We start from the raw sequence: 23,795 nt of genomic DNA, 5'->3' as shown, positions 1-23,795 counted from the left end.
GGTGAGATTAGTCACACATAAATGTCAGATACAATTCTATGTACAGCAGAGAGATTTTTAAATATGTTTACCTCTTACAAATAACTTTAAAATACAGGAAAAATGGCACAGAAATAGAGCATGCCAAATTTCTAAATGAAGATATGAGGCTTGATTTTCAGTAGCTACATCCTCTGTCGACAAAAACAAAAGCTAAGGCAGTTTTTGCTTGCCTTTCAGTGCACAATTTCAAGATGAGCATTTCGTTACAAGGCAACATGTGAAAAAGTACCCCTGAAATATCGCAGATTTATGGGGGCTGGAGCATTCCAGAAAGATAAGCCAGGAATCATGCAACCTTAAGAGGACAATTTCATAGGCTACATCTAGTAGGCAAGACTGAAAAATTGGTTGTGTTTACTTTGTTGCTTGGATTGCGAACAGATGATGAAAACAAAGACCAAGTATGAGAAGGAAAAAAGTACAAAACCAGAAAAGAATGCAACAGATGCTGCCTCTAAAAACAAACCTCCAACACAAAGTAGGATATAAACCACCAAAACAAGAAAAAGTAAATGAAAGCATGTGTTTTGTGTATATTTGTATATACTGCTGGACCCAAAGGAATATGGTCCATTACACTCTAGGCAAAACACTGGAGCATATTAGAAAAATACCTACAATTTACAGATGTTCTCAGGATGCACTGAAAAATAATACTTTAATGTACTCATTGCACAAACTTTTGTGATATGAAGAAATCTAAATGGTATAATTGAGCTATTACTACTACAATGTCAAACAAAACACACTGTTTGCTATTGGCATTAATTAAAATAGAAACATTACTTTAGCATATACATAGGACTTTAGCTTTTACTAGTAAGATTTTCATTAAGTCTCGACTATGCAGTTAAACTTTTTTTTGTCTACAGTAGTTGGTGTGCTCTATAGAATTAACTATTAGAAACCTAACACTGTTAAAATACAGCGCCATCAACTGCAATCCTATCCACCCAAAGCATGACAGACCTAAATCAAAAGTTTAAAAAAATGAATACTGAGAAACAGGAGCAGGATTAATCTATTCTTTTATTACCTACTATATAAAATCCTGTATGCAACCGACTAGATATAAACAACACAATCAGGGTTTCAATCTAGTTTCGAAACTCAACCGGTTCAACTGCTAACTTGCACCCAAAAAAAAAAAAATCTTCAAAAGGATTTGGCATATGAATGCTGCAAATAGCATTACAAAATGTAAACCCAATAAGAGGAATCCACACGATGCTTTGTAATCATGCAGCTTCAACAGAATGTACCTGCTCTTCTATCTTTGGTGCAGGCCCAGCTGGGATCCACCTAGTTATACACCTGAATAGAAATGGCACTTCAAGAAAATAAAATGCAGTGTAGAGATGGGTACTCAAAGATTAGAAGGTAAAACACCTGCGTATTACCACCTGGGTCAAGTAAAAAGGAAATTATGGAAAACACACACACACACACAAGATATCTGACAAACCAAAACTATTAGGAAATTCAATGGGCTTCATGATGCCTCATATATTTTTGTTCCTAACACACCTGCAATGAGGTTCAAACAATTGCTTAACTTGCGCCTTTCCAAGAGTAAACTTGAGCGAGGAGACAAGCCACCAAAAGACATGCTAAAAGTGAGAGGCCTTCAGTAAATCATACATTAAACTGAAGGTAATTTCAGGTGAATAACATACAGACTTTATATGTGAGGGAAAAAATGCCACATTTATGTCTAACTTTGTATCAAGAGGGGATAAAAAGGATTGTTATAAGTGTATTTATTCCAAGTGCAGATGAAATCTTCTGACAAATGATTATGGGTCGAAAAAATAAATTTAATAACTCTCCAAATCTTCAATCTACACAGAAATCCTGTTATGGAGTACCCATGAAGTAATCTGTGTACTAGGGGTGGTGCAAGGGAATAGAGTTTATTGTGTTACTGAGCTTTTGTCGCTTACCTTTTCATTTTGCAAAAGACCACATTCTCTATAAATAAAAGAATATGTTGACAGTTTTAGGCAGGAAGATAGGAGATTTTCATGAATAAAGTTGCCTAACCTCCATGCTGAAAGTCGCGTTTAACCAACAACATTAAAACTTTTTTTTGGGCTTTAATTAAGCTTCTAATAAAAATTTACTCAGAACATCATGCATAAGAAATATTTTCATGCAACATTAGCATCATGCATAAAGTAAGCTTATCAGTAGATAACATGACAATCTCGGAACTCAAACTAGCTTGTCACAAGCGGTGTGGTACACAGATGTTAAGAGGGTACTTCTCACTTACCTTTAAAATAGCCGCCATAAATAGATTCACCTCCTTTTCCATTACCTACAAAAAAAACTTTGTATGAGTGCAGGTGACAGATTCCCAGCAAACATTTTTCTGAAGAAATTTCTTCTTTGAGGTAAAGGCGAGAGTTGCGGCTACAAATGCAGAGACTGATCAAGACAGGTTTGTAAGAATAAAGGTAAAAATCATCATAATACATTTTTTCCAACAACCTCTCCATACACCCTAGACTAAGGTAGAAACAAAAAATATTTGTAGACTACTCTACAATCATGAGACTGTATCATGGTGGATAGACTGCTGTGATAACGCACCTGTTTGTAGATATGAACGTCACGGAGCAGGGATGCATTCCAGTTCACCAATGCCTTTAATAACTCACTATTTATGCAAGTTAAGTGCATGGCTGCTCAGACACACTGGGTACCGCCGTCATTATTTGTTTCTCTCCTGCTCTGAAGCACATACAATAACTCGCAAAGTTTTCGAGTTGGTGCAGACACTGCTGATCTCACTGTTTTACTGCTATTAAGAGCACTGTTCTCATTTGCATCCGAGCAAACTAGAGCCACATGTCTACTAAGATAAGGGCCCCTTGCCTACATCTAAATATGAACAAATTATCAAGCAGCCGGACACTGCATAAAACTCAATGCACAGACTGTAACAACCACTGATATTTTCACGGACTGAGTGGAGAAATAATTCAATTATTTGAATAAACAGGGGCGTGGCCTGAGGAGTCAGGATGGCGGTCACACTCTAAGAGTGCTCAGGACCCCCTCCGTCATCTGCCTTGTATCCGGTCGTTTGCAGCTGCCATTGGATCCTTTCATCTCCACGCGGAGGTTCCCTGCCGCACCAGCATTACTCCGATCCCTTTAGCTGGCGGATCAGAGCCTCCGCTGCCTCTGTTTGATCCCCTTCCTCCTGAGGCCTCGAGATTCCAAAATGGCAGCCTCCTCAGCGTACCGTCTCTGGGCCTGATGCCTATGCCCTGATGGTCTGCTGCCTGGCTCCCCCTGTCGTTGCGGAGTGGCGGCCGTGCCCAGCCACGGTCCGCTAGCTTTCCCCCACTGCCCGAGACTTGCACCTCAGTGGTGGCGTCTGCCGGCGGCGCATCGGTGCCTGAAGCTGCGGTGGGGGGGCTCGCCTCCCGTGAAGACGGAGCTGGGGAAAACAGGAGGCGAGCGCGGCCCTGCCGCGCTGGTGACTTCATCCAGACTCCTGCGCCTGCCTGATGTCTCCGGAGGGGCTCGGCCCAGGATCTCCTCAGAGTGCCCACCCAGTGAGTGAGGACCCGCTGAGCTCGGCTACCGCTGTCTGGTAGCGGGGCGAGGGGTCGGGCACCCTCTCAACCCTTGCCAAAGCAGTCTCCTCCATCCCGTGTTCAGCCAACCCACCCCCTGGGGCTGGAGGTGGGGGGTCGTCCTGGCCTGCCGGAAGCTGCATTCCAACCTTCCAACGCTGCGGCCCAGCGGATCAGGGGGGAGGCACTGAACTTGGCCGTTGGTGCTGCCCTATGATCACTCGAAGGGCCCCTCTCTCTGGCAACTCCCTGGCGCAATCCCGCAGCTGTGCGGACACCGGATCCGGCACGGTCCCTCCTGTCTGCCTTGATCTGCGACGGTGCTGCGGCCTCGTCTCTGCTTCCAAGAGTTGCTGGCTTCTGGGGGCAACAGGAACTCCCTTGTGGCCTCCATCAACAGACTGTCGGTGAGTGGGGTTAGAGATTGGGGATCGGCTGCCGTGTCGGGTGGTGGTGCGGAGGGGCATTGTTGGCGCTTCCGCCCCCGCTCCCTCATTGACTCACCCCCTCTCCCCCCCTACGCCACGCATCACATCTGGGGGTGCCTTTCTGCGATTATCGGCCTGTGAATACGAGATGTCTGGCCTGGCCGTCCCTGCCCTGTGTCAGCCCCCCATTGGCGGTGAGATCCCCCGTGGAGCTGAGCCCTTCCCCTTCCTCCCCTTGGCCTCCTCTATTGGTCGGAAAAACCTCCACAGCTGCTAAACGGATCTCGCCCGTCACTGTCGGGCGATGCGGGGCCCTGATATTGGCCTCCCCTCTCACTATCCATCCACTTGGACTTGGTCCCTGTCTTCACCCTGGTGCTTGGAGCCCGCTGTCTGCCCTCGGACGCCTCCATCGAGCGGCGCCGGAACCCTGCACGCTGCGGGCTCGAGGTGGCAGGAATAGAACCCGGCTGACTGCACTGAGGAGCCGCGGACCGACTTCCCGGGCCCCCCCTCACCAACCCATTGCCACCCATCTTGAGATGGGGGGTGGAGCCCTTATTATCGACCATCGCTTCGGGCGGAGGCGGGAGAGGGGTCCCCGGATTCGTTCTGACTGAGCCCTGGGGCTCAAGGGGACCTGGGAGGATTAGCCTTGATGCCTGGGCCAGAGTATTGACGGTCTGGGTGTCGGCTCCCCCCCCCCCCGCTCTGGGATTGCTGACTACCTCCCCCACCTGATCGGCAGCAGGGGCCTCCATCCACGGTAACGATGGGCAGGGACCGTGCCTCGAAGACAACTGCTCCACAGACCCAAACCAAAATGGACCAATACACCACCAACGACCAGGACCCCGGAGGGGGGCGTCAAATACCCCTGCCCTCGCTGGGGGAGATCTCTCCACTATCCTCCAAGCAATTGGCGCCTCGCAGGCTTCGGTGGAGAAGAAGATTGGCTAGGTTAGGGTGGACATGGCCCTTATTCATCAGGACTTGCGTAACGCCATGGATCTCGGAGGAGGAATCACGCATCTCCACGGTCGAGGTTGACATAGGCCAACAAAAGACCCAGGTGGCCCGGCTCCAGACTCAGACCTTGCAACTTCACAGTCGGGCCGAAGACGCCGAAAACAGGTCAAGAAGGAATAACCTACGCCTCATAGGATTTCCCAAGGGGGCTGAACAGGGTTGAACTGACACATTCGTGGAGACCTGGGTGAGATCCTGGGTACCTAATGAGTCCCTCTCACCATGGTCCGGGGTCGAGCGCGCCCATCGCTCCCTGGCTCCCCGGCCTCTGCGTGGGGCTCCATCCCGGCCCATGATCATGAGGGTCTTTAACTTCCGAGACAGGGACGCGATCCTTAGGGCGGCGAGGACACAGGGTCCAGTGACTTACCAAAACAGCACGATTATGCTTTTCCTGGACTATACCAGAGTGGTGCAGGCTCAACGACAAACTTATGACAACGTCAAACAGAAGATCTGTAATCTGGGACTTCGCTATGGTCTCCTCTTTCCAGCCTGACTCAGAGTTGTTTTTCAAGACAAGACACTCTTTGATACCCCCCAAACGGCCTGGATTTGGCTCACGGAGCAGTGGCCCCTACGGACTCGTCCCGCCTCTCTCCCTGCTCGACGGGAGCCTACGCAACCTCAACCACTCCTTATCAAGCCGCAGCGGCGCCGTACTCGGTCCCGCAATAAGGGTGGCCGACGCAGCGGAGCCTTACGATCACCGGAAGCAGTGTCCCAATTGCTCAGTACCTCTGAATTACCTCGGGTATCTGGGACTCACAGCCTGACTGGTTCCTTGATTGGTCTGAGCTGGGTCCCAGACCCCTCTGAAACACTGCGCCCTGCCAGATCTTACTCTGACTTGTCTAGGAGCCCTGCACTTCGAGGATCCGAGGAAGATGACGGAGTCTGACCCCTGAGGCCCAGCGGATTAGGGTCCATAAATTGCTTCTTAATTTTTCTTGCAGCTGTTAACATTAGCATATCCGTCTGCATGGAGGGGTCCATCTCCGCCACGACCATGCTCTGCTAATCGTTTTAGCTTAGCACTTAGACTTGTTTGTATCTTTGTTTTGTTGAGTTCCTTTTCAGGGCGCCAGATGCTTCAATTTCAAAAGTGCAGGGTGGGGGGGTTTTATGGGGCAGGGGGGGTGGGAGGACCGTTGTTTCCTGATTGTTTTTGGCCTCGTTTGGGCCAATTATTTCGTTCTTCACGGCAGCTCACTGCGCACAGACGCCACTACGAATGACCAAAGACCTATCATAATACACAAGCTCTATCCCTACACCCAGGCTATGAAATGTTACCTCCCCTGGGACCCCGGTCCATTCGCGCTGGTCCACACACACACCATTCAGTCATACAAAGTCAACTCTTAATAGACCTCTCCACATTTTGTCATGGAACGTCAATGGCCTACTAGACAGTATAAAACGAACCGCAGTTCTTCGCAGTGCCCAACCCCAAGCGACCGATATTCTCTTCCTACAAGAAACGCACCTTCTGGGAACTCAATGCACCTTCCTCGCCAGATATGGGTTTAATAGGGTCTGGCACACTGGTTTCACACGAGGCTCCCTTGGATTGGCCATACTGATTCGTAGAGGTAACTCATGACGGACATTGCAGGAACACGGAACTTTTGATCCCGGTCAGCCAGGAGTGCACAGGACCCAGGGGAGCCTTGTTTGATTGCTGAACACCTAGGTTGAACTGCGAGTACCAGCCTGCACAGCGCCATCACCACAGGTGCAGCTGGTGCCTCTTCCCGCCTGCTCCCGCCTGATCCACCCCTCTACATAAACCCCTGGAGTATCCGCGCCAGCGGGATGCGCGCGAGTCGAAGCGTGGGCAAAGACTGGGCAAAGAGTGGGCCGTTTGAGGCCGTTCGAGAACGGACGAGATAGGGATTGGGCCATCCCCCTTGATCCACGTCCTTCCCTTTTCACACACCCCACAATTACAATAAGATTATGGCTACAAGGGAGACGAGGAGTAAGACCACGCTGGCTGTTGGGAAGCCTAAAGGTACTTTGGACACTTACTTTGTTAAAGCTGGCTCACTCCTTATTGATGAAATTACTAATTTAGAAAGACGCATTTCGCAAGAAATTGAGTGGGTAAGGAGATCGTCTCTGGGCCCCCTTGCACATGCAACTACTCCTGAAAAAAGATTGGAATGTACATTATCTGATGCTGGGGGCAGGGGAACAAATGTTACACCTGATGCAGTTGATTTGAGTGGTTCCCTTGTTGCAAACATTGACTGTGATCTCTCGGCCCCAGTAGATTTCAGTATATTACCTTTACCTTTACCTAAGCCCCCCCCCCCCACCCACAACTGCACCTAATGCGACTTTGTCCATTATGGACGGAACTATTCTCAGGGAACATCAGTCTACGCAATTAAGGCAGGGGGAGAGGGAGGGCGCTATTCCAAAAAGGAAAAGAAGGGAACAAAATTGTAGGGAAAGAAAGTCTAAAACTGCAAAGAACACCACCTTGTGCGAGGGCAAGAAAAATGGCATACCTAGTAAGGGGCCAACCTCGCCATTGAAAAAAAGGGCACCACCCCCCCCACACATCGAGGCAGATATCCCCAAGTACAAATGTAAACTCTGGGGAGGAGGATATTACTCTCTCTGACATTCGCACTCTTATGAGGATAATGCTCAATCCTTTGGAACTGCGATTAGCAAAGATGGAAACTTGTCTACTGAATATTGAAAAGGAAACTGCATGCCTATTAGACGCCCCTAATAAGGACAGCCAATTAGTAGGAAGAGGGTCGAGCCATAGTGGCAAGAAGACTAAAATAGCGCCTGCAGTTAAGGAAATGGGCCTTGCACCCAATCCTACATTAATTCAACATCCCATATCACAGCCTAATTTATCAGCCCCAAATCACTTAGTAAATGTAAGCTCCCAGGAGAAGCCAGCTGTGCCTGAAAATGGGGAATTGGGCAATGACAATGTCAACAAACACAGGTTAGTCAATTTGCCACCAGAGGCAAGTCCGTATATAGTTATCTTAACAGGTATTCCCGAATTAAAATCATCCTCCCGGGAACCTGTCGAAGCCTTAAAAAAACAAGGTAATTAATTGTCTCTCTATAAATAGGCCCCTCCCTAAAGGAATAAGGAGCGAGGTCCTTATGGTAAGAAGAGTCCCTTGGCTGGGTGGTACCAGAAAATCTATTGACGGAGACTGTGTTTTGGTCAACTTCAGGGACCCTATGACTGTTTCATATATATGTAGCTGGCCATATTGTGACAAGGGGACTTCTATTCAAGCGCTACCTCTATCATTCTTCTATCCACCCACAAGACACAGACAAGAAGAGGAAGGTTGGAAATTTGTACAGAGAAGAGGTGGTAGATGGGGTACTAGAGAAAGTAGGACCCCCCACCCTCCCAGGACGCAGCGCTATGACCATTTCCCCACCCATAATAGATTCACCAACCTAGACATGGTAGACTGACTGAATGAGATAGGGAATGGAGAGGATAGAGGCTATAATGGTGTTCACGCCACCAAAATATGTTTAGCTACCCCCGGAGAGAAGGTCAACCCCGAGGAGAAATACAACAATGGAGAGGTAGCTATTAGGCCCGTTTCCCCCCCACGCATTGTAAGGGAGGCGACACTGCCCATAGATAGTAGTATAGATACCAATACACCATTGGGCCCGAAATCCAGACTGGGCTTGCTCCCAAACCCACTAAACAAGAGTATTATCACCTCTTCTTTGAAGATACTATCCTGGAATGTGGCGGGCTTGGGCAATAAATTGAATTGCCCGGACTGGAACTCATATATTGAGGGCAAAGATATATGCCTGTTTCAGGAAACCTGGGCGCGTGAAGAAGTTATCTGCACCGGTTTTGCTGCATTTTCTATAAATGCAAAATGGGGGGGTAGGGGGCGCCCCTTGGGAGGACTTGCAACCTGGGTGGCTAGCGATTTGGGATGTAGGGCTACTGTCCTCCCTCTCAGTAAGGAGGACATTCTTGTTGTACTGTTGGAATGGCCAAATTCACACAGGCTTCTGTTGGTAAATGTCTATTCTAGACCAGTGAATATCACGCAAGAGTCGCGTACTATAGAGGAGCTTGCGGATGTCCTAAGTGAAATCCCTGAGGGTACCCCTTTTTTTTTTAAATAGGAGGAGACCTAAATTGTCATTTTGAGCCGCTTTTCAGCTCATTGGACGGTCTAGCCCAAGAGGAGGATGCAGTCTGGTCCATACCCCCACTGGAGGCGCCGGGCCCAAGAGTGTGGACCCCTTTGGCCATACAAATAACATCTTTAACCTTAAAATATGTTGTCCGGGCCTGTAACGGTCGGATAAATTCTGACATTCCTCCAAAATACACATATAATAGAGGGGGTAGGGAATCAAGACTTGATTATATTCTCGTTCCATTGGCCACGTGGTCGCTCATCAGAGACTTTTGGGTAACCCCAAGGGTAGATAGCGACCACAACGCACTGGAAATGGAATATGACCTCCCCGGTTATGAGGCTAGGAGGGAACAGAGGGTGACACCTGAGGTGGGATTAGGCCTTATGAACAACAGACGTAGAGTGAAGTGGGAGAAACTAGCTTCTAACCCAGAGAAGATATCCAGGCTTTATGCCCGGGTCATCCCCACACTCGAAAAGGCCCTTGCATTATCAGAGCAAGATAGCACCCAGGACATATATACAACTGTGGGGATTGCTGCATGAGGACCTCATTAAATCAACGTCTGAAATCCTTTTCTCCACCCCAAAAAGGGCTAACGGACGTACCACTTGTCCCCTCTGGTACAACATCACATGCCGTAAGGCAAAAACTGATCTCCTGGCCTCGATAAAGGAGGGGAAGGGGAGCGAGGAGATCAGGACCAGGCGAAGGGCCTATAAGCACCTGATCAGTCATGCAAAAAGTGAATGGGAGCATGATAAATGGGAAAAACTTACCACCTCACTGGCACGTGGAGATTCGCGTACATTTTGGCGCTATGTGAACACTGGATCTGAGGAGCTGACCTCTGCAATAGAGCCCAACATTTCACCTAAGGTTTGGCAAAACCACTTCCAGTCTTTATATAGTGTAGTCGAAGGTGCACGATCCGATCCTATCCATCTTGACAGTGATGATTTGAAAGTGGTCCCATTTACATTAATGGAGGTCCGCGAGGCCATCGGACGATTAGCATCAGGCAAGGCACCTGGTTTAGATGGCCTACCGGGTGATCTATTTAAACATTAACCCGATGTCTGGGCACCCTATCTACTGACATTATTTAACTCCGTTCTGGGAGGCATGGAGGTGCCAAATACTTGGCTGGGCGCAGAGATTGTACCCATATTTAAAAAGGGATCGCCCCTGCTCCCAGCCAATTATAGACCTATCAGTCTTATCGATGTTCCCCAAAAGCTTTTTGGCAGATTGATACTTAACCGCCTCCAAAATTGGATTGAAGAACGTGCTATAATGAGCCCGTACCAAGCAGGGTTCAGAGAGGGAGTCTCAACCACAGACCAGATCTTTCGTCTGAACCTTCTATATTGGAAGACCGCGTTAATTGAGGGTGGCACCTTGTACACGGTCTTTGTGGATTTACGAGCGGCATTCGGCCTAGTGTCAAGGGCTAAACTATGGACTGTTTTAATGGACCTAGGGGTTCCTGCCGATATCTTATCAATCCTGATGAGATTATATCAAGGAAATTTTGCTAAGGTCAGGTGTGGTAGAGGGGGGAGTTCTTTCGGATGGTTTCGCCGTTGACGCGGGGGTTAGACAGGGTTGTGTGCTTGCACCAACAATGTTTTGCCTCTGCGTGGATGGGGTTATCAACCATCTTATTGGGTTGAACAACACTGATGCCCCTAAGCTAAATGGCAGCAGGGTCCCTGCAATCATGTTTGCAGATGATACCCTGCTGCTTTCTAAATCCCCCATGGGCATACAACGGGTGTTGGATGGGTTTTCGAACTTTTGTGTGAAGCGTGGACTGGAAATCAACGCTTCAAAAACTGAGTATATGATTTTTAACCCACCCTCCTCAACTCGCCCAAATCCGACGATAGGGTCCGTCAGATTAGAGAGGGTCACTACGTTTGATTATTTGGGGGTTACACTTAACCAAACTATGACTTGGGACTCGCACCAAACCAAGGCAAATATGAAATTAGCACAGCTAACGGGTGGTATATGCAGGATGATAAGCAGGTCGACTTATAAACCCTTTGGTCCACCCCTGCAAATTTACAAAATACAGGCTAGAGGGGCAGTAATCTATGGGGGCGAAATATGGGGGCATACAGCGGACCAGAAATTGCAGATCACGGAGAATAATTTCATAAGGCAACTGGCGGCATTACCGCCTAGTACCCCACTTCTCCCACTGAGATTAGACCTGGGCCTAAGACCTATTACGGAGGAGTTGGGACTTAAACCCTTAACCTTTTGGCGCAAAGTCTGGAGCACACCGGAATTATCTAATTACAGGGCTGAGCTCGTAGAGATTTTGCGCCTACCCAAAGCGGCACAAATCCCATGGTTAAAGTACATTAAGCAAACTTTTGAAATACTAGGAAGACCAGATTTGTGGCATAATCCAGGAAATGCATGTTGCAGGATCTCACGCAAATCTTTATCAAAGGTTTACTATGAGCACAAGCTAAGGGTCTCTATTGAGAGCACACGTGAGGGGTCTCTATCTAATTTCTTCCTTGTTTTTAAAGATTCATATCGTCTAGAGCAAGTCCTTGATGACGTAGGTCCGTCAAAAACAAAGAAGTTATATATGCAGTGGCGCTATGGTACTCTTCCCCTTAGGGCGTACACTGACCACTGGACTAAATTCCAGCTCACAGTCCAATGCCCAGCATGTGCATACCCGCGAGAGAATGATCTGCACATTATATTTTTCTGTCCAGCTTACCAAAGACCCCGGAACTACTGGCTTGTCCCTCTCCTCAAAAATTTGGGTTTTAGGAACTACCTTCCAGCATACAGAATTTTAAAGACAGATTCTTCCGCCCTAATCGTATTTGCAGTTGCTAAATTCTTAACAGCAATGTGGTTTATCCGTAATCGCTGCACTAAGCCTAATATGGTTATATGAATATTTTTTATGATTTTAACCAGATTGTTTTATGACCTTCTTTTTATTCATCTATATGTAATCATTTTATTGTGTAATTTATAAATTGTAATATTGTTGCATTCTTTTATGGTCCAAGTGACCGAAATAAAGATGATGATGATGATGATGATGATGATGATTATGATGATTCGTAGAGGTCTCCCCTTTACTTTGATACAGGTGGAGACCGACACACAGGGGCGTCATGTGGCCTTAACTGGTAGGATCGTGGGTCATCTTCTTAATCTCCTGTGTGCATACATTCCCCCCGCCTCAATGCACTCTGCACTCAGACGCATCACACTATTAATCTCGACTTTCCCTTAGGGTCTGACGGTCATTGGAGGTGACTTCAACGCTGTTATGCAGCCCTCTTGTGACACGACAGGTGCTCCCTCTGCGCCCCGCCTTGCCTTTGCTAAGCGCCTCTCTGATTGGTCCTCTGCCCTAGGTCTCTGTGATGCCTGGAGGGTATGGAACCCCCGCCGAGAACAGTACACTCATACTTCGGCGGCCCACCATACCCACTCCCGTATTGACTTGCTCCTGTTGCCGGCCATCGATTGTCAGTTGGTGTCTGGGGTTACTATCCTTCCCCGAGGTATCTCCGATCACTCCCCTGTCTCCCTCCGTCTCGGGCGTCCGCACGATTTGGTGGATGGATGCTTGGTTCCTGCAGGATGCAGAATTCGTTGAGACCCTCGGGCAAGAGCTGAAGCAATACTTATTGATCACCAAGGGATCGGTTCCCTCTCCGGGTAAACTGTGGGGGGCTGGCAAGGCTACTATACGGAGCGTGGCTAGAGGTTTGGTCCACACAACGCGCACGGCCCAGACCGCCCACACTGCAGCTCGAGGCCCAAGCTACACAGTTGGAATCAGCCCAGGCTTCTGCCGAAAGTGCTAGCTCCACCAGACAGCTGGCACTGCTACGTGAGGATATCGGTCAGATCTCTCTAGAATCAGCTAAAATGTTATGGTGTTCCTCGGTGGCATGTGTATACGGCTGGGGTGACAAAAACAGGAAGCTACTCCATAATCTAGTCTCATATCCCAACGCCAAACGCATAATCCCCGAGGTCTGCGATGCAGCCGGCACTCATCATTTCACCGCACATGCTATCGCCCAAGCCTTTGCAGGCTATTATGCTCAGCTTTATGCGGTCCGGTCTCCCGAGGCCTCCCTGGCCACACTGATGTCAGAGGCTACGACTCAGCTACCCAGTCTTCCCCAGGCAGTCTCGGAGACACTGGATCTCCCCCTTACACCGGAGGAGATACACGGGGCCATTTCACTCTTGCACTCTGGTAAGACACCAGGGCCGGATGGATACCCTCAGCAATACTATGCCACCTATCGCAACTTGTTGATTCCGCACCTGGTCGATCTGTTCCAACATGTGGTGGACACGGGGTCCTTCCCCCTCAGAGACCGACAGGCCACTATTGTGCTTCTTCCTAAAACACAACCGCCTTCCCACTCCTGCGCGGATTACCGCCCTATTTCGCTCATCAACACCGAGGTGCAAATCTTTGTCACTGCCTTGGCTCAACGCTTGCGCCCCCTCCTAGATTACTTGGTCCATCCAGACCAATGTGGTTTCATGCCTGCCCGTGGTACCCGGCCTTGCATACGCCGTCTTCACCTCGCCCATCGCCATCAGCTCACCCCGTACTTGGCCTTGCTTCTCATTGACTTTGAAAAAGAATTCGATACAGTGGACTGCACCTATTTGGAAGATGTGCTGGAGGCGATGGGATTTTGCCTCCCATTCAGGCGTTTCATCTGAGTTCTGTATTCTAGCCCCAAAGCACGGGTCCTAATTAATGGCGTGCTCTCTGAGGCATTCCCCATCCAGAGGGGCACCCGCCAAGGCTGGCCACTCTCGCCGCTCTTATTTGCGCTAGCAATGGAGCCCCTGGCCTCTCTCATACACAACGATCCCAGCATCCGGGGATGGGTCGACAAGGTCTCCCTTTACGCAGACGACGTCCTCCTTTTCTTAGCGGATCCTGAGGACTCCGGCCCACGGTGCTTGGAAGTCCTTTTCGCCTTTGAGCGAGTCTCTGGCCTGCGGCTCAACCCGGCAAAATCCACTCTGGTTCCCCTCCACCCGTCGCGTGCCTGTTTCGACTGGCAAACAACCATTCCCCTGCATAGGCAGTCCTTCAAATACTTGGGAGTCTGGGTAACCTTGCTCCCAGAACTTGAATGGGCCCTCAACCTTATGCCCCCGGTTACCAAGGCAGACCTCAAACGATGGCAGTCCCTCCCTCTTAATCCCCTTGGCAAAAGTGCGCTTTTTAAAATTATGGTTCTCCCCCGCTTTCTATATATTCTTCAAAACATAACCTTTCATCTCCCGGGGAGCTGGTTCCGCGAGATTGGTGGTCTGCTCACCCGGTTTTTATGGAGGGGTGGGAGGCCACGTATGGCCCTGGCTCACAGTCAGATACCTCCATATGATGGTGGCATGGGTGTGACCAATCTTCACCTCTACTACTAGGCCACGAGACTTATTGTGGTTCATGACTGGTTCACCGGCGGCTGGTCCGAAGGTCGTACCAGGTCGAGCTGAGGTCTATGGATTTTCCACATCTCCAAGCCTACTTGTACGGGCCCCCATACCTCAAGTCCTTCCCCCCCATCCCTTTGGCAGTCCTATTGGCTTGGCGCACCGACCCGCGCCACACGAAATGGGATGGGAAGCTTACCAAACATACACCCCTGTGGCATGGTACTTGGCTGCGTGAGACTTCAACTCTCCGGGACTTTCGTTAATGGGACCGCATTGGGCTCTCGCTTCTTGGGGACGTCTGTGTTGGGGACCACATCAGGGCCTTCGCAGATTTGCAGCAGCACTACTCTCTCCTCGCCTCCCAGTTTTACAAATACCTGCAACTTCGGCATGCCGTCAATGCGCAATTTACGTCTCCCACCTTCCTCCCCGAATTCAGTCCCCTCGAGGCTCAAGTGATGATGGGGCACCTTGGTAACGGAGGGGTGTCGCGGATCTACCGCTCTCTAGTGAACAGCCCTGCGACCCTAGATTCACTGCGTGCCCACTGGGAGGGTTGGCTGGGCCCATTGGAGGATGCAGACTGGCGGGACGCTCTCATGGCTCCCAAGACCTTGACGACTTCCTCCAAACTGCGCCTAATTAAACTCTACTATTTACATATGGCATATCTAACTCCTGCGCGTGTGTATAGAGCTTGACTGTGGCCCTCCCTGACTTGTACACGATGCGACCACGCTCCAGCTGACTTTTACCATATGATCTGGCAGTGCCCCGCCATTACGTCATTCTGGGCGGGTGTGGAACTGAACTTACACAGACCCTGGGGTAGGTAGTTCCCCACGACCCATTACGTCTGATTTTAGGTGTGTTTGATGGCCTGGATGGCTCTCGGGCCGACAAGCGCTTTCTAATGACTGCAGTGGCGGTGGCGAGACAAGACATTGCGGCACTCTGGTCTCAGGCCAAGCCCCCTACTGTACGGAGGTGGAGACGGGGGTGGACTGGTGCGGGACCCAAGAGGAACCCCTCTTCGAGGCCCGGAGCTGTCCTGAACTATTCAAAAAGATCTAGGGTAAATGGTTCAATCTACTGTCTTGATTGGTGTGTGTGCTCCTATGTGTTGCAATAAACTTGCACGAGAATCTAATCTGAAGCCTGATACACAGGTCTCACATCATCTTTACTGTTATTAATCATTGAGGTAATGTGCCTGATTTTGCTGTCAATGTAATTCTGTGGTTTCTTTTAAATGCCAATAAACTTGATCATCAAAATAATCATTTGAATAAACATCCATATTTGAAAAAGAATACTTGATTAAACCCAGACTACAATATTTGCAGTATTAATATTTTCGGTAACTAGACAATAATAGCTAAACTGAATGTGTCTAGTTGCAACTGGCATCAACATCAGTAAAGAGTCTCTGGAAGTTGGAACTACAGTGCCCAAAATGCCACAAGAGGATATGGACAGATGCTATTAAAATAAAGAAGGGTTTTAAATATGTTGAACTAAGTTGAAAAAGCTTACAAAGATAAATAAAACATTTTTTAAAAACCTTTGTTCTGGGATCGTGTCTTAACAGGGGAAAATAATTTAGGGAACATTTTCATAACGGTACCTGCTGGGTTTGTGAAAGTTCCTGCCTAAAAGGGACAGAGCACTTTCTGCTATGAGGTGACGTGCCTGTTCTTATTCTTTTCATTTGAAAATAAAATCTGTTTGAGCAGCAACAGCACTCCATAGGATTTCATCTCCACTTTGATCTCTTAGTGCTTTTTAATATATAGATTTTATTTTTGAGCTACAGACATGAAAAAAATTAAGCTTTACAAAGACAAGATTTTATGTAGTGCAAAAGGGCTTTGGAGACTAAATAATACAGGTAATACAGTTACAGTCAGTGAGACAAAATATACAACAGTATCGTAAGGCATTGTACACATTGATATTTACAGGTACTGTAAATTTAGGAGTTGTGGTTCTAATTGTTGAATGATTGTTCGAAAATTATATGAGAAGGGCTAGGACAGAGGGTAAATAAGAATTATCAGGTAAATTGACAAGTTGACCCACCGGAAGCAGTCACAGGTAGGTTTCCAGCATAAAGGGACATTTCATTGTTATAAGAGATTGGTATTCCTATCTAACCGCAAAATGTTCCCATGATGATATCAGCATCTTCTGTGTAAATCTGCACATCGCATAGGCTTAGTCAGTTTTTTAACCTTTGCACATTTGCATTTTGTGCAAAATTTGTCTACTATATACGCAGCAAATTTCGTATTAATGGCTGCTCCCCAAACAAAAAATTGTTCATGTTCAATAACCATTTTAGATTCTCTAATTTTATGTCTAGCAGTGTATGTCCTTTTGTCGAGGTTTATGGTTTTAATTGACTAAAACAAATTCAATACTACTAAGACCATGATGGCAATGTAAAGGTCCACTGGACTTTGTCTGAATTTCCTTTCAGGTGCAGTGAAAACTTTAAAAAGAATTAGCTCAAAACAAAGGCATTAGTGAGCTTTGGATGGCTGTTCGAGAAAACTGATGAAGAAATAAGTATGTTGCAGAACATCAATGTTGTCTCTAACAAGTTTCTTTCTCTTTTGCTGGAGGAGGATGGGGTGGCGAGTTCTTCTCTCACGCTCCCACACACTTTCTTGGATTAATATTTACACACTGCTCATCTAGACACCTTTGCGTCTACATTTTCATTTGATTTTGGAACATCTGGTACTAGTTGCCCTAGTGCAGTTCCAGTTCATGTTTTCAGGGATGAACTATGGGGATTCTTTGCATTCACAACCACTGATCAATGCTTTGTGATCATTATCTTTGACAAGCAAACTTTGCCTTTCTTAATTTTCACTGTTAACCATACTATTATGCACTCTTTGGCTCAAAAGAAAAAGAGCCAAGCCACAGTGTTTTCTTTGGGCGGGATTTAGTCTACTTCACACTTTGGGGTCCCTTTATAAAAGCAGTTCGGAGTATATAAAGTAGTACTACTGTAGTACTCGTTTATGTACCCTCATAACACTTTCTGAATCAGCCCCAAAAAGTCATACTCCATTAGTAGAAGTGCAAAACATTAGTCCTTTCTATTTGTAGTAGTTGTATATGAATATTTAAATTTTGGATGTTTTGAGGCCACGGCACTAAGTCACAAAGTACACAAAATAGTACTACAAGCGTACTACTTTACAAGTTTGAAAATTACTTTGTTTTGATCATTTAGATTCGCGAACAAATGCCTGAAGGCGTCAAGGCGCTAATGCCGTTAGTCTACTGGGGGAGAGAGCATCATTCCTGAGCTAAAATGACATTATAAGGCAAAAAGTCAGGTCTTCAAGGCCTTACGTAAAGGAAAATGGGCTTCCAGACAGGAGATGGATTGAGGGAGAGTATTCTAAAACTTAGATGTAGCCACAGCAATAGACCCACCTTCCCCTCCAAAACCTATGAATACCCAACAGATTTTTACCAGCAGAACACAACAGTCTAGAAGGAACATACCATTGAAAAACATGCTTAACTCCCTCAGGGCCTGAATTGTGAAGTGCCTTATGGACAATGCATAAGGCCTTGAAGGCAATTTGTTTATACGCCACAGGGAGCCAATGCAGTTTCCGAATAGTAGCAGAGACTGAATGATCTTTAGGAAGATCCAAAATTAGTCTTGCTGCAACATTCTGGAAAAGCTGCACCTTGTCAAAGGCTGCCTTATTAATGTCCAGATAAAGCACGTGGCAATAATCCATCTTGGACATAATCAGTGCCACAGCCACTTGTTTACACACAGAAAAGGAAAGAAACGGAAACACCTTGCTAAGGGTCTTAATCACCCAAAAACAGGATGATATTGTACTATTTACCTGCAGATTAAAGGACAGATTGTTGTCAACCAAGACGCCAAGATTCTTTGTGGAGTCAGCATGGCTGAGACATTGCCCCAGCATTTCTGGCCATCAAGAATGGGTCTAAATAGATTGTTGGCTACCAAAGATCAAAACCTCGGTTTTGTCTCCATTCAGTCGCAGGTAGTTTTTTTACCATCCATGTGGCCACGGCATGCATGCAGTTGTTAAAATTGGTGGCGGAGGCCTCGATGTCCTTTGTGATAGATACAATTATTTGTGTCGTCGTCAGCATAGGATAACGCCTGAAGCCCAAAAGATCAAATCCGTTTGGCCAGCGGGGAGACATGTATATTAAACAAAGTTGAGCTCATGGATGAGCCCTGCAGTACCTCACACAGAGTGGCTACGGGGTCAGAGTAGAAGTGGTCCACCACCACTGTCTGAGACCAATACTTCAGGAAGGATGACAAAAACGTCAAGGCTAAGTCTGTGACCCCAATTTCTTGTGGGCGGTCAATCATCCTGGTGGTAGATAGGGTGTTGAAGGCTGCAGATAGGTCCAACAGGTTCAGCACCACAGCCTGTCCAGCATCAACCAGGGAGCGGATGTTATTGACTGTGGATAATAGTGCTGTCTCTGTCCCATGGTTACTCCTAAATCCATACTGGGATATGTCCAGCAGATGCTGTGTTGTTCCAAGTAAGTCATCAACTGGATATTTAGAGGTTTCTCCAGGATCTTGGCTGGGACGGGAAGCAAAGAATTGGGCGGATAGTTTTTCAATTCAGAGGGGTCCAAATTGGATTTTTTAAGCAGATGCTTAACAATTACAGTTTTCCAACTTTGAGGATAGCATCCAGAGGCAAGAGCCTGATTAACAGTTGCTGTGAGGTGGGGGAATAATGATATACCCTCCCAACTGCATCAGTTTGGGAGACCAAGGTTCAAGAGGGCAGCCTGATTTAACCCTTCGAAGAAACTGTTTGGTCAGCTCATAGCTTAGAGGGGAAAAAGTAGAAAGACAGTAATCCCTGCTCTTAGTATGTGGAGGATTAGAACCTATGTAATTATTCTTTTGGGCAAAGACAGAGGGCTCAGGATTGCAACTGTCCAAGGAAGAGTATATGTCAAAAACCTTGGTATGAAAGAAATTTGCCATATGATTACAGAAGACATGCAAACTCTCGTTATTGGAGGAGACAGAAGATATAGAAAGAAGATTGATCAGTTTAAAGAGATCCCTAGCAGACTTGACGGATTCAATCTTCTCATTGCAGTAGAGGGATTTCTCTAGCCTAATGGCTGCTTTATATTCTACCAGAATAGCCTTATAGCCGCCTCTTTCGAGTGGTTCATAGTGTTTACGCCAAGCGTTTTCTTGGCTGGAAAGGCTCGTCTAAGTATTCTCAGCTTCTCTGAAAACCCAGGAGAGGTGGGCTTCTTCTTACATACATAAGATTCTTTAAGGGGAGCAAGAGAGTCAATAGCTGCCTTAAGCCATGTCGAATACTCTATAGCTGCCAGATCAGTGTTATTATGGTTAGTCCAGTTTTGATTGTTAAGAGCCCATAAAAAAGATTCCTAACTTGTACCTTTCTAATTTCTTTTAAAGACCTTCTTAATGTCCCTCGGAGCAGTTCCCATGTGTGGAGGAAAAGGAATGTGAAAAAGGGACAGCATGGTGGTCAGACCAAATGAGGGGAAGAGGTTTATCAACCCTAAGGCATTGGTCATTGGAAAAAAATGCTGTAAATAATGTGTCCTGCGCTAGGGAACTACGTCCCATAATTCTTATTTATTTTGTGTTTCTGTAGCTCAAACATAGCTTCATGGCTAAAAGAGTGCTTTGCAGACAACCACAAATACAAGCTGTAACATGACGTACATATGAAAAGAAGCATTAAACGTAAGCACATTAACAGCTAGTTGGGGATAGATTGTCTGAAGAGATAGGCTCTGTAAGTCTTTTCTGAAGTTTAAAGAGACTGTGCTGAGTCTTCTTTTGTGCGGGATACATTTTTGCCATCTGGAGGTTAGACAAGTGAAGGGCTAGTTTACAATCTTCTTTTTTTGGAATTTCTGGTAAAAAGCAGGATTTGTCCAGCATGATTTTGTTGGCTCTTGTATTGAGTAGTTTTTCCTTTCAGTACATTGGTAGACCGGACTGAAAGTTTTTAAAGTTAACTCCTAAAACATTGCACATGCCTGAACATGCTATACGAAAAAGAGGAAGCCCAAACCGATCCTTCTCATGTGGGATCTTCACAGCTAAATCACTCCTCTTCTAAGGGTATCTTTCAGTTCACCTTTTGTTGACTTAGTACAGCTCAAAGACCAATCCCAAGACATATCAAAGGGATGTGAGGATTAACATTTCAAACAAACAACACTACCGTAAAGAAACAAACCAAAATGTACCTAAATAATACTAAATATGTTTAACAAAAAAAAGGAGAAAAATAGATAACTTGCTCCAAGGATACATAGAAAAATAAAATAGTGCCGCAAAACCATAACAAACGACTAGTCAATAGGATTTCTTGACAAAAAATAAGAATCCTGAAAAATGACCAAGAATTTCATTACAAAACTGGAGGCTATCATTATGCATAAATCTTTTTAATGCCATTCCAACACAGCACTTTAAAGAACACATTACATTATACAATATTGACAATCCAGAATAGAACCTTCACCTACATAAAAATAGTCCAAGCATGGAATCATCTTTCTCTTAAATGCTGCTCCTCATTCAGATAAGTAGTACATTAATTTGCTTTGCATTTTTCCTTATCCTTAGTGGTTGTATTGCTGTTTGGATGGTTTCCAATCTATGTAAACAGGTTTGTTAGCCAATTGTCAAGGTGTTGGTTGAGATTTCTCCTTGTGAGGTTCCCTTATCTACCTTTCTGTTAGGCCCTGATTTCGAAGACATTTCATTTTCACAATTCGCAACATTGATCAAGTAGGGACACCTCTGCATTTTGATAAATTTACCCCCAATGTTACATTGTTTTTCTTTTTCTGAGCCTATAGCTTACTCTACTGTGGCAGCTCCTGACTGTTGAAAATGTGTGTCTCAGCGAGGTTCGTCTACTCAGGAAGCTCCCAATGTCGCTTCAGTGAGCGTCCTCTGCAACAGCATCCCTAGGCTCACTGAAACCAAATCCAGACTCCGTGCATGATCGCACATCAGCAAGCCACAATCGCCAAAGCCAGGCAGAAAGAGTCGACCTTTCGACGCGCCAGGCAAAACTCAGCGTATTAAAAGAAAGTGTTGGGCAACGGCATGAGGCCAAGCCAACGTAACATTTGGGGCAAATCTTGCTTTGTGCTAAGTCCTATTGCTTATTACTGCTATTACGCTGCCAATTCTGTAACTGTAACAATGTCATGATGTCAGTTACAGTACCCTTCTTTGGAGTTAAGGAGATTTGACAGGCATAGGTCATGAGAGGTTTCTTGAGAGGTTTCCAAGCTGAATTGATTTTTTTGAGATTGGAATATTATTCTGGTACTGATATTTTACTAGTATGGCAGAGAAAGTTCTAGAATCACCCGAGTTCCCAGAGGGGCTAATTAATGAAGAAATTATTAAAAAGCTCATAATGCATGAATTTAGAAGCTGTGTTCAAGAGACCACTGCCAACGTCATGGAAAAAAGGAAGAGTAAAATGGGATCAGATAATAAATATTGGACCTTATCTGAGGGAGACTGATAATGGAGAAAAGAAAGGAAAGAAAAGGAAGACTAAGCACAATGAAAAAGGGTGCAAACCCTTGAAGTGAGTATGAGGTCTTAGTACCTAAAAAGGGAGAGATACCTTAAGCGGCATACTACATAAAAGGAACTGTGTTCTATGCAGCACACAAGAGCTGGGTGTCCTCAGTGGCATGCAAGAGATGGACACTAAGGATGTTGAGCTTTTGGAAGATGCATATCAAAAAGGGGACAAAGAATTTTATGATGAATATATGCTTGACCTCCAAGATGAGGGCGATTACCTCTTTGCTGAGGATGTTATTCCTTCTACTCCCAAGGATAGTGTTAGAAACACCTTAGGGGAACAAATGTGCTCCCCCCATAATATAAAGCACCCACGAAGTCGGAACCTTGACTTTGTGGGAGGTTGGAGCCAAACAGCTATGGTACTTTTGGCCTCAACACCAAAAGACGAAAGGCGGTTTTGATGAACAAACCTTAAGCTAGAGGATGTACCTGGGAAGAAAACCAGCGAGAACCCGGAGGGCCCGTTATTCAGGGAAGACATGGTAAAATACCTTGGTAAATATGCTGTTACCTTCACAGCCCTGGACAAGTCTCAAAATAACATGCGCAGAGTGTGCGGTGGAGGTGTTTTTGGCACGGTCCACTGAAGGGGACTTTCTGCTGGCTGAGTCTATCAGAGGTCCCAGTTCAGTAATTTCAAGCAGAGAGGTTAGGGTAGAGAATATCAAGCCAGTACGGGTGCTCCCTTCTACCCTAAGGGAGGCTACTATCAGCTTGCAAGAGGCAGTAAGCCTCGTGGCCTTGGGCCTTCTGGATACCGGGGTGAGTACAGGGACTACTACTTCCCTGGGAAGACTAGGTGGTCTCTAAGATATTTTACCAGCATATGGGAGACTATAACACAAGACACATGGGTTTTAGAAACAATTGAGGGTTTCAAAATAGATTTCAAGGACATCCCCATTCAGTACTTTCCTCCAAGGGAGATGGCATTGAATTCATACCAACAGTGTGTGGTACATGAAGAGATAAAGTCTGTGTTGATGAAAGGGGCTATTGTAGAGGTGAGCAAAGAAGACAGTTTTTGTAAGAACACTCTTTCAGCACAAATTGAGCAACCAAACATATTCCTTCCTAACCTCCACCAGGTAGGTGAGCTTCTCTCTCCTCTAAATCCAGGACCTCACAGAAACCAAAGATTTTTAAGCTTGAAGTCAAGTTTCACACATTAGTCTGCAGGTACAGCAGGACATACACTCAACTGAGAATGGGGAGGCAAGGTTCCTGATGCAACAGATATTTTTTCTGTTAGTCAAGACTGAGGTGGAACTCGAGAATATTCCCCAGAGTTCATCCTGAGCAGGTGAAGGGTGAAGATCCTTCTAAACACTTCGAGGGTGGATGGGTCCACCATGCCATTACAAAGGTGTGTACAACAGTTCTTTCTTTTATCAC

General features: G+C 46.3%; 1 protein-coding gene across 5 annotated transcripts in view; it reads right to left on the bottom strand.

Annotated features, from left to right (window-relative positions):
- The window catches only part of NKTR (natural killer cell triggering receptor), a 376,878-nt gene that overhangs the window by 243,523 nt on the left and 109,560 nt on the right, over window positions 1–23,795 (bottom strand). For 4 of the 5 annotated variants that reach the window (XM_085628781.1, XM_085628782.1, XM_085628783.1 and 1 more), the window contains exon 5: window positions 2,318–2,362. In XM_085628781.1, the coding sequence (XP_085484907.1) occupies window positions 2,318–2,362 (45 nt within the window). Of the gene's footprint in view, window positions 1–1,985; window positions 2,014–2,317; window positions 2,363–23,795 lie in introns of all 5 variants that reach the window. The other variant, XM_085628785.1, reaches the window with a different exon arrangement.

The sequence above is a fragment of the Triturus cristatus genome, chromosome 10 (assembly GCF_964204655.1).
Source record: "Triturus cristatus chromosome 10, aTriCri1.1, whole genome shotgun sequence".
NCBI lineage: Eukaryota > Metazoa > Chordata > Amphibia > Caudata > Salamandridae > Triturus > Triturus cristatus.
Note: the sequence above shows the minus strand (reverse complement) of the source record. Positions and strands in the feature narration are given on the sequence as shown.